Source organism: Haliotis rufescens, unplaced genomic scaffold (assembly GCF_023055435.1).
Source record: "Haliotis rufescens isolate VD_foot unplaced genomic scaffold, xgHalRufe1.0.p SCAF_8, whole genome shotgun sequence".
NCBI lineage: Eukaryota > Metazoa > Mollusca > Gastropoda > Lepetellida > Haliotidae > Haliotis > Haliotis rufescens.
The window spans coordinates 20,418,340-20,430,551 of record NW_025964372.1 but is presented as its reverse complement, the minus strand read 5'-3'; the positions used below and the strand labels follow the sequence as shown (position 1 = coordinate 20,430,551).

General features: G+C 41.8%; 1 protein-coding gene across 3 annotated transcripts in view; it reads left to right on the top strand.

Annotated features, from left to right (window-relative positions):
* LOC124114183 overlaps positions 1-12,212 on the top strand; it is a 209,670-nt gene that overhangs the window by 154,850 nt on the left and 42,608 nt on the right. For all 3 annotated transcript variants that reach the window (XM_048388931.1, XM_048388932.1, XM_048388933.1), the window contains exons 50-54: positions 417-626; positions 5,020-5,079; positions 5,995-6,056; positions 8,648-8,778; positions 12,013-12,098. In XM_048388931.1, the coding sequence (XP_048244888.1) occupies positions 417-626; positions 5,020-5,079; positions 5,995-6,056; positions 8,648-8,778; positions 12,013-12,098 (549 nt within the window). The remainder of the gene's footprint in view (positions 1-416; positions 627-5,019; positions 5,080-5,994; positions 6,057-8,647; positions 8,779-12,012; positions 12,099-12,212) is intronic.

The window sequence follows — 12,212 nt, the reverse complement described above, 5'->3', positions numbered from 1 at the left end:
TTGTTTCCTATTGGATCAGCTAGGTTGTTACATTGTTTCCTATTAGATCAGGTAGGTTATTACATTGTTTCCTATTGAATCAGCTAGGTTGTTACATTGTTTCCTGTTGGATCAGTTAGGTTGTTTAATTGTTTCCCATTGGATCATTAAGTTGTTAAATTGTTTCCTATTGGATCAGTTAGGTTTTTACATTGTTTCCTAATGGACCAGGTAGGTTCTTACATTCTTTCCTATTGGATCTGTTAGGTTGTTACATTGTTTCCTATTGGATCTGTTAGGTTGTTACATTGTTTCCTATTGGATCAGTTAGGTTGTTACATTGTTTCCTGTTGGACTAGTCTGGGTTGTAAAAGTGTTTCCTGTTGTACTGTATGGGTTATGAAATGTTTCCTTTCATAGTGGTCTCTCTGTTTCAGTGATGATGAAGGTCCTACATCTGGAGGACACAGTGGCCGTGACGTACATCTGTCTGTTCATGCAGGAGGATGGCACATGTCGAAGAGACAGCCTGTCCATCAACTTCCTGTCCCGCTCTGAGGACATGACAGAGGAGGACATGGAGCTACTGCAGGGGTATGTGGAGGGGACGTGTGCAGAGAGGGAGGACATCATCAAGATTAGAACAGGTCAGACATTTCACCTCAACATGGTTCATCCTTCCTTTCAGACAGAGGTTCTGTACAGCTACCAAAGCCCTATTACTATCATAAGTGGTGGTGGGGTAGCCTTTTGGTTTAAGTGTTGTTGGTTCATCATGTCAAAGGCCTGGGTTCGATTCCCCACATGGGTACAATATGTGACCCCATTTCTGGTGTTCCACACCATGATGTTGCTTGAATATGACTAAAAGTGGCTTAAAATGATACTCACTCACTGAATTCCAGCCTGTGGCAAGATAAGGGGCACAGGTTGCCCATTCGTCTGAGGCGCCATGACTCGCTGTGCAGAGTTGCTTCCCTTGGGCACGCCAGAAACCTATGATTTTGGGTTTGAATCACGGTTCACCCTGATTATGTTTCTAGGATTGTCAGCACTATACCCGTGCTCGTGAGTTTCACCTAAGTAGTAAATATCTGAGACCTTTATCATTTCGGGTTTTCCTCCCACATTAAGCTGACACCCTGCGATATAACTACAATACTGTTAAAAGCGTCGTTAAACCCAACTCACTCACTCACTCACTCACTCACTCACTCACTCACTCACTCACTCACTCACTCACTCACTCACTCACTCACTCACTCACTCACTCACTCACTGTGGCAAGATAAAGGAGTCAAGACAGTGTATCGGTATTATGGATGTGTTAAAAAAAATTGACAGGACTTGTGTCAACAATGATCAGTTCCACACGGAATGAGTTCAGTCCGGAACAAATATTGCCTGTGTACATGTATGGTGGAAAATTTACCAAGTTAAAATTGTTCCATGGAGTCGATTCCCCTGGAGATAATGGAAACAAGGGAACAATTTCACTGCTTGAACAGATACTCTTTGACACTTTCTCCTACTACTCTGTGCTTATTTTCAAACAAAGCTTTAATGGGCGATCTTTTTGTTCCAAAGGGCAATAACTCTCCTTTTGAAATGATATAAGCGACGGTCCAAACTGTCGCATCCGGTCTGGTTCCCGAATCAATGCGCGCTGCGACAACTTCTAACATGTAGAGACGGAGCCAAGCTAAAGAGTTATCCTGTTGCACCTTCGTTCAAAAACGGTCGTTTACAACTGAATATTTTTAACTAGCACATATTTTGTAGTGATTATTAGTTTATAATATCAACATTTGTTGAGTCTTCAACTGCAAGACGAATTGTCACTTTGAAATATAGCGGGAAAAACGTCATGAAAAATGGTATATTGCCACGGTATTTTCTACGTCAGAAAACAGCGAGGCATTCTGTCAGTCTGGGCTAACATATTGCATCGATGAAATAATGCAAACTCATTTTATTTATCAGCCTTTGTGTTATTTCCTACAACAATGAAAGAATTCAAATCTCAACAAATACTACCATGGACTTCAATTTAATAAAATTAGTGATACCCCAACATTTGCAGCACACAGACATCTTTGACAGGCCTTTACCAATGATCTTTATAGTAAGTATACATCCGTGCCTTTACAAATATTTTAAGAAGAAATAACGTTCAAAATAATAAAACAACTGATTTTAAATGTTACTTTTTATATCAAAATTAAAGTTGCATCTGAATATTTAAATTTATATTATTATTTTAGAAATAGGCCAAATGAACATCTACCATGCATCTATTAAGCACTCAGTTACTCATTTGCAATATACATACCAGTCATCATACATTGAAATAAGAGATTTTATTATTCTGCCCCTTATAACATGTGTCCCATCATTATAAGTGCTCTGAGTCATCACAGGTGTTAATTCATTGATCCATCATTTCTTACAGAATTCTGATACTCATGCTCTTAAAAAAGTAGTAAATTACAGAGATTTGTCCAAACAAACAACAAATCATACTGACTACCCCACAAATTGTGCATGATGCATAAATAGATCTAAATCATAGTTTTATCTTCTTGTTTTAGTAACATTATATTTATTTTAATGTTGACAAATTATTTCCCATACAAACCCACACACTATCCTGCTGTATTTAAGTATCCTGATTTTCATTCAACAGTGCTTCAAGACACCTGTAGTATAAAGTATATTTTGTAGATATTATTATCATATAGCAAATATGAATTTTATATGTAAATATGAATATGAAAGTTTATCATCAAATCTTCTGATGGTTAAAAAAATGCAAATTAAACCCCATTCATTCCATGTAGATAAATGGATTTATTTATGTTATTTGTTTTTGCATATAACAGATTATACTTACATATGTTACAGTCAGTGTCTATAATCAGGCCCAATATGTATTTTGACTCCACATTTCAGTCATTATACATATTGACTGATTCACTCAGGTAAGGTATATATTTTCTTAAATTTTCATTCATTTATTATTGCCTGAAAAAATGGACAGACTGGCTGAAATGAATAAGACTGCATAATTTAATCTCCTCAATTTAATTTGAATCTATTTTGATCTTATCAAGATCAAAGTAACTTATGTAAGAAATTAAATATGTTTTCACAATGAATTGATTGATTCTCCAAACCTGGAACAATACCAGAGTCCCTTTTTTATGTTACTTATCATTATTAGCATAATATTCAGTTCAGAAACAGATGACAGCTAAAAAGTCATGCACGTGTAATCAAATACTAGTACGCATGCACAAGTGCGCCAAGTTATTAAATGAAATAATAAGAGTCATTGTGCAAGGCAGATATCTTTTGGTGTGAAGAGAAAAAAGAATAACATTAATAATTTGTTTATGTTGGAATTTGAAACATCAGTTTAGAACAAGGGAACATAAAAAGCAAGGCCTAATGAAGTTAAGAATCAGCTTTATCTGTGTCACAATCATATGATTATTGTCAATGCAAACTTGATGTAGACACTGCATTGTTAATACCATCAACATTATAGAGATTGGCAATTAGTATGAATATATTGTTTTATTTTATATAAATTGTAGTTGGTACAAATACTCTTGAATATGTATTTTAACTAATATATAGGGTCCTCTGTGTCTGAATTTTTTTTTCTACTTTCTAAAATTAAAAAAAGGCCAAAAGAATATATATCTTTCATTGATCATATTGAAAAATAATCATGGTAGTATTTGGCAACAAACAGCTACCATTCATATACATAAAATCCTTGTATACAACATGCACCAATTAACCCTTAAATATCAAAACAGATTTCAGTGATTTCCATTTCTTTTATTTTGAACATTGTCTCATGATATCTAGTTGATGGCGTAATTGTACAGTGCCTGTTACTCTTACAATTTCTTGAGAACATTTCTCATTGCTCTCTATTATATATCTGACAAATACTTACACGTGTTGCTGTCAATATTCACAACATTGAGGCTACGGGCAACGTTGCATGATACCTTCACATTTCGCGTAGCGTATCGCCTCACCGTTGTACATACTGAAATGCATGCATATGATGTAGCCTGCTCGGCGATGCTACAACATAGATATAGGAACGTATACAAAATCTACTTAATTTTCATATTCATACATCAAGGGCAACACTTTCAGTACCGATTGCAAAACGTCAACAAAGCGACCTGGGATGAACGATCAGCTGATCTCACCGCATCGCTTCGAACGCCTATCTAGTGGATAACTATACAATATAATCAGTCGTGGTCATTCCTGATGTATCATTAAATCAAGGAACATTTATTTCCGGACATGGCAATAGATAAATCAGTGTTTAGGCGAAAAGATATGCTGTCCACACACAAGCGTGACCGTTGCCGACAGAGGTGAAGGTTATACTAGTTAACTGTCTGTAGGCGTCATAGTTACATGTAGTGCTCGTATCGCGCATACCACATGCGCCGTCAGTTTAAGGTTGGACCGTCCGGGTCAGCGCACCTAGCGGGTAAGTGAAGGGAAGATAAATTGAAAAAGATCGCCCATTGTCTGATATCTCTTGCTGGAACATTTCGTCAAGAAAAGATGAAGGTTCCTCTGTCTCATGTCTTTCTGTCTTCTTGCTTTTATTACTGTCTTGTATCTCAAGAATCCATCTGTGATGATAAAATGCAATATATTTAGCTCCGGATTCACAGATAAGAGTGAGTGAGTGAGTTGGGTTTAACGCAGCTTTTAACAGTATTCCAGTTATATAGCGGCATGTCAGCTTGATGTGGGAGGAAAGTCCGACGTGATTCAGGTCTCAGACTTTTACCACTTCGGTGAAACCCACGACCATGGGTATGGTGCTGACAAAACTAGAAACATAATCGGGGTGAACCGTGATTCAAACCCACAATCATAGGTTACTGGTGTGTCCAAGGGACACAACTCTGCACAGCGAATCGTGGCGCCTTAGAAGATAGGGTTTTAAGATGACGTGTATCAGTCAGCTCCTACCTTGTGCTTACATTGCAGGTCTGTGTAAAATCCCCATCAAGATCCAGGATGCTGCTGACCAAGGGGAGTTAACTGCAGGTATTTGTTTTTATGTTTCACAGCATACAGTTCGAAGGACTTTATTCCATATCAATGGTTTCTTATTATCAATCTGTGCTATCTTACCAACATCCCTGTCCTCTCGAACATTTCCCTAGTAGCATTCAATCAGCCCTCTTAGATCATTTGGATCAGCCCTATATTCCCTACCAGCCCTCTATGAACTCCCTATGAAATATCTATCAACATCTTATCAGCCCTGTCAGATATCTGTCAGGCCCCTACCAGCCCTCTATGAACTCCCTATGAAATATCTATCAACATCTTATCAGCCCTGTCAGATATCTGTCAGGCCCCTACCAGCCCTCTATGAACTCCCTATGAAATATCTATCAACATCTTATCAGCCCTGTCAGATATCTGTCAGGCCCCTATCAGCCCTCTATGAACTCCCTTTGAAATATCTATCAACATCTTATCAGCCCTGTCAGATATCTGTCAGGCCCCTATCATCCCTCTGTGAACTCCTTATGAAATATCTATCAACATCTTATCAGCCCTGTCAGATATCTGTCAGGCCCTTATCAGCCCTCTGTGAACTCCCTATGAAATATCTATCAACATCTTATCAGCCCTGTCAGATATCTGTCAGGCCCCTATCAGCCCTCTATGAACTCCCTTTAAAATATCTATCAACATCTTATCAGCCCTGTCAGATATCTGTCAGGCCCCTATCAGCCCTCTGTGAACTCCCTATGAAATATCTATCAACATCTTATCAGCCCTGTCAGATATCTGTCAGGCCCCTATCAGCCCTCTATGAACTCCCAACAAGACCTATACCTTCCCATCAGTTCCCTACTAGCCCCTATAACCCCCCTCATCTCCGTATTATCCCCTAATACGCCCTGTATGACTCCTTGCTCAGCCTGCTGTGTTCCTCTGTGTCCCCAGACTTCAGCGTGGTCGAGTGCAGCATGGACTTTATACAGACGCAGGACGTCTCACTGCAACAGGTTAGCTCAAGTTGCCTGGTCCAGTGGTGAGGGTGGGGGTTGTAGTGATGGTTGGGATGGGGTTGAGGGTAGGGATTAGGTTGATGGTAGGGGTTGGGTTGAGTGGAAGTAGGGTTGAGGGTAGGGGTTGGGTTGATGGTAGTGTTTGGGTTGATGGTAGTGGTTGGGTTGATGGTTGGGATGGGGTTGAGTGGAAGTAGGGTTGGGGGTTGGGTGGAGGGTAGTGGTTGGGTTGATGGTAGTGGTTGGGTTGATGGTTCGGATGGGGTTGAGTGGAAGTAGGGTAGGGGTTGGGTTGATGGTAGTGGTTGGGTTGATGATTGGGATGGGGTTGAGTGGAACTAGGGTTGAGGGTGGGGGTTGGGTTGATGGTAGGGGTTGGGTTAATGGTAGTGGTTGGGTTGATAGTTGGGATGGGGTTGAGTGGAAGTAGAGTTGAGGGTAGGGGTTGGGTTGATGGTAGTGGTTGGGTTGATGGTTGGGATGGGGTTGAGTGGAAGTAGGGTTGAGGGTGGGGGTTGATATGATGGTAGTGGTTGGGTTGATGGTTGGGATAGGGTTGAGTGGAAGTAGGGTAGGGGTTGGGTTGATGGTAGTGGTGAGGTTGATGGTTGGGATGGGGTTGAGTGGAAGTAGGGTTGAGGGTGGGGGTTGGGTTGATGGTAGTGGTTGGGTTGATGGATTTGTTGGGTTGATGGTTGGGATGAGGTTGAGTGGAAGTAGGGTTGAGGGTGGGGGTTGGGTTGATGGTAGTGGTTGGGATTGGGTTGAGTGGAAGTAGGGTTGAGTGGAAGTGGGGGTTGGGTTGATGGTAGTGGTTGGGTTAATGGTAGTGGTTGGGTTGATGGTTGGGATGGGGTTGAGTGGAAGTAGGGTTGAGGGTGGCGTTTGGATTGATGGTAGTGGTTGGGTTAATGGTAGTGGTTGGGTTGATGGTTGGGATGGGGTTGAGTTGGAGTTGGGTTTAGGGTTGGGTTTGGGTGGAGGGTCGGGGGTTGGGTTGAGTGTTGGGGTTTGGTTGAGGATGGGGGTAGGGTTGAGGGTCGGGGTGGGGTTGATGGCAATCTCATTAAAATCAGATCTAAGTTCTGCCGCCAAACAAAGATCTGAGGACATCCCATTACAGGTCATGTTAGAACGACCTTTTGCGAACTTTGAAATGACTAAAATGATTTTGACATCAGCCAATTAGAAAACAGCTTTCTCGAGCTTTACAGCACTCGTTTCAACCTAGCGAATTCCATTTCAGACTATGCTTGAAAAATATGTTGACACAGTTCTCGATGAAAATTTTGAAAACTGAACAAACGAACATTCCAGAATGTCTAATATATGGTTGAGATTGTATGGCAGTGCTTTCTGTGTAATGTGTAACGCCTCCTCCGTTCAAATGTTTATCCATCTGAAGTGAGAGATAGACGATAATTTTGACGGAATTAGTTGTGCGGGCCGTAACTGTCATTTGGAATACTCCGTGTTAACATTTTCGAGGTTGCATGATCAGAAAACACATTCCAACTGTGACTTTCATATGATCTGGTAAGCAACTCTCTGATTGGTCAGATGAAAGGTTCTGACGTGACCCATAATGGGATGTCCTCAGATCTTTGTTTAGCGAAAGCGAGAACTAAGATCTGATTTTAATGAGATTGGGTTGATGGGGGTTAAGTTGAGGGTTGGGTTGAGGGTGGGTGTTGGGTTGAGTGGGAGAAATGTTGAAGGTGAGGGTTAGGTTGAGTGGGGTTGGGTTGAGGGTGGGTGGGTGTTGTGAGGTTGGAGGTTGGGTTAAGGATGAGGGTGGGCTTGCTTTGGGACCAGTCCCGTTAAATCAGATCATTGTTCTCAACCGCTAGACACAGATCTGAGGACATTCAATTAACGGGTCATGTCAGAACAACCTTTTTTGAACTTTGACTGACCAATGAAATGACTGACAAGAAGTCGAGAGAACCGTTTTCTCAAGCTTTACGGCACTAGTTTCAAACTGGCAACTTCCATTTCCAACTACGCTTTGAAAAATGTCGATTCAGTTTTTGAAAACTGATCGCAAAAGAACATTCTGGAATGTCTAATAGATGTCTGTACTTCACAAGGGCTAAGGCTAAGTCTCTTCTGTTTCAAATGTTTATCCCATTGGAGCGAGAGATGGCCGATGATTTTGATGAAATCAGTTGCACAGCCAGTAACTGTCCTTCTGAATACTGCATGTCAACCGTTTCAAGTTTGCATGATTAGAAAACACATTCTGATTGTCACTTTGCCGATCTGCTAAGCGACGCTCGGATTGTTGAAAAATCATACAGCCATGACCCATAATGGTATGGCTTCAGGTCTTTGTTTAGTGGTAGAGAGTTCTAAGATCAGATTTGAATGAGATTTGATTTGGGACTAGATAGTGATAGGCAGATTTGAAGAAAGAGCAGTAAATTAGATCTGGTATAATACTATACCAGTAGCCCCCATTTAGCCAGACTCATAAAAAGAGGAAAAATGGATGTCCTGGGTGCCTCTGAAGAGCTAGTACATGTAGAACATGTGATAAGTATGCATAACATTGTCTATGACAGCAGCCATGATGATGTCTTCTTCAGTTGCGTGGTCTCTGGTACACCGTCGCAAAAAACGAGTACTTTCTGGGAGAGAAGCGGAGTGAGAGGGAACTTGGATATATCACCCCGTATGGTGATGGCAACCAGGGAACCTACCTCTTCAACATCTACAAGTAAGTTCCCACACCACTGTCCACAACATCTTCAACATCTACAAGTAAGTTCCTACACCACTGTCCACAACCTCTTCAACATCTACAAGTAAGTTCCCACACCACTGTCCACAACCCCTTCAACATCTACAAGTAAGTTCCTACACCACTGTCCACAACCTCTTCAACATCTACAAGTAAGTTCCCACACCTCTGTCCACAACCTCTTCAACATCTACAAGTAAGTTCCCACACCACTGTCCACAACCTCTTCAATATCTACAAGTAAGTTCCCACACCACTGTCCACAACCTCTTCAACATCCACAAGTAGGTTCCCACACCACTGTCCACAACCTCTTCAACATCTACAAGTAAGTTCCCACACCACTGTCCACAACCTCTTCAACATCTACAAGTAAGTTCCCACACCACTGTCCACAACCTCCTCAACATGTACAAGTAAGTTCCCACACCACTGTCCACAACCTCCTCAACATCTACAAGTAAGTTCCTACACCACTGTCCACAACCTCTTCAAGATGTACAAGTAAGTTCCCACACCACTGTCCACAACCTCTTCAACATCTACAAGTAAGTTCCCTCACCACTGTCCACAACCTCTTCAACATCTACAAGTAAGTTCCTACACCACTGTCCACAACCTCTTCAACATCTACAAGTAAGTTCCTACACCACTGTCCACAACCTCTTCAACATGTACAAGTAAGTTCCCACACCACTGTCCACAACCTCTTCAACTTCTACAAGTAAGTTCCCTCACCACTGTCCACAACCTCTTCAACATGTACAAGTAAGTTCCTACACCACTGTCCACAACCTCTTCAACATCTACAAGTAAGTTCCCACACCACTGTCCACAACCTCTTCAACATCTACAAGTAAGTTCCCACACCACTATCCACAACCTCTTCAACATCTACAAGTAAGTTCCCACACCACTGTCCACAACCTCTTCAACATCTACAAGTAAGTTCCTACACCACTGTCCACAACTACTTCAACATCTACAAGTAAGTTCCCACACCACTGTCCACAACCTCTTCAACATCTACAAGTAAGTTCCCACACCACTATCCACAACTACTTCAACATCTACAAGTAAGTTCCTACACCACTGTCCACAACCTCCTCAACATCTACAAGTAAGTTCCCACACCACTATCCACAACTACTTCAACATCTACAAGTAAGTTCCTACACCACTGTCCACAACCTCCTCAACATCTACAAGTAAGTTTCCACACCACTGTCCACAACTACTTCAACATCTACAAGTAAGTTCCCACACCACTGTCCACAACCTCTTCAACATCTACAAGTAAGTTCCTACACCACTGTCCACAACCTCTTCAACATCTACAAGTAAGTTCCTACACCACTGTCCACAACCTCTTCAACATCCACAAGTAAGTTCCCACACCATTGTCCACAACTTCTTCAACATCCACAAGTAAGTTCCCACACCATTGTCCACAACTTCTTCAACATCCACAAGTAAGTTCCTACACCACTGTCCACAACCTCCTCAACATGTACAAGTAAGTTCCTGCACCACTGTCCACAACCTCTTCAACATGTACAAGTAAGTTCCCACACCTCTGTCCACAACCTCTTCAACATCTATAAGTAAGTTCCTACACCACTGTCCACAACCTCTTCAACATCTACAAGTAAGTTCCCACACCACTGTCCACAACCTCTTCAATATCTACAAGTAAGTTCCCACACCACTGTCCACAACCTCTTCAACATCTACAAGTAAGTTCCTACACCACTGTCCACAACCTCTTCAACATCTACAAGTAAGTTCCCACACCACTGTCCACAACCTCTTCAATATCTACAAGTAAGTTCCCACACCACTGTCCACAACCTCTTCAACATCTACAAGTAAGTTCCTACACCACTGTCCACAACCTCTTCAACATCTACAAGTAAGTTCCTACACCACTGTCCACAACCTCCTCAACATGTACAAGTAAGTTCCTACACCACTGTCCACAACCTCCTCAACATGTACAAGTAAGTTCCTACACCACTGTCCACAACCTCTTCAACATCTACAAGTAAGTTCCTACACCACTGTCCACAACCTCTTCAACATCTACAAGTAAGTTCCTACACCACTGTCCACAACCTCTTCAACATCCACAAGTAAGTTCCCACACCACTGTCCACAACCTCTTCAACATCTACAAGTAAGTTCCCACACCACTGTCCACAACATCTTCAACATCTACAAGTAAGTTCCTACACCACTGTCCACAACCTCTTCAACATCTACAAGTAAGTTCCCACACCACTGTCCACAACCCCTTCAACATCTACAAGTAAGTTCCTACACCACTGTCCACAACCTCTTCAACATCTACAAGTAAGTTCCCACACCACTGTCCACAACCTCTTCAACATCTACAAGTAAGTTCCCACACCACTGTCCACAACCTCTTCAACATCTACAAGTAAGTTCCCACACCACTGTCCACAACCCCTTCAACATGTACAAGTAAGTTCCTACACCACTGTCCACAACCTCTTCAACATGTACAAGTAAGTTCCTACACCACTGTCCACAACCTCCTCAACATGTACAAGTAAGTTCCTACACCACTGTCCACAACCTCTTCAACATCTACAAGTAAGTTTGACTGTCCACAACCTCTTCAACATCTACAAGTAAGTTCCCACACCACTGTCCACAACCTCTTCAACATGTACAAGTAAGTTCCTACACCACTGTCCACAACCTCCTCAACATGTACAAGTAAGTTCCTACACCACTGTCCACAACCTCCTCAACATGTACAAGTAAGTTCCTACACCACTGTCCACAACCTCTTCAACATGTACAAGTAAGTTCCTACACCACTGTCCACAACCTCTTCAACATGTACAAGTAAGTTCCTACACCACTGTCCACAACCTCCTCAACATGTACAAGTAAGTTCCTACACCACTGTCCACAACCTCCTCAACATGTACAAGTAAGTTCCTACACCACTGTCCACAACCTCTTCAACATCTACAAGTAAGTTCCTACACCACTGTCCACAACCTCTTCAACATGTACAAGTAAGTTCCCACACCACTGTCCACAACCTCTTCAACATCTACAAGTAAGTTCTTACACCACTGTCCACAACCTCTTCAACATCTACAAGTAAGTTCCCACACCACTGTCCACAACCTCTTAAAGGTCAAGATTTTATGTTTACAATGTCCCTTGTTTCAGCAACTCCAAGTGTTCTCTGACTGAGTCCTTCAAACTGACTTGGGAGAGTCAAGGCACCTTCAAGTTGCTGTTCGGGACCCTTGCAGGTAACAAGTCAGAGCTGGGAACTTTATCATTTTCTGTGTCTGGTTGTGTTTGTAGGTATAGGCCTTTTCCCACGTTGCCTATTAATTGTTTGCTTATGTTTGTTTGTTTGTTTG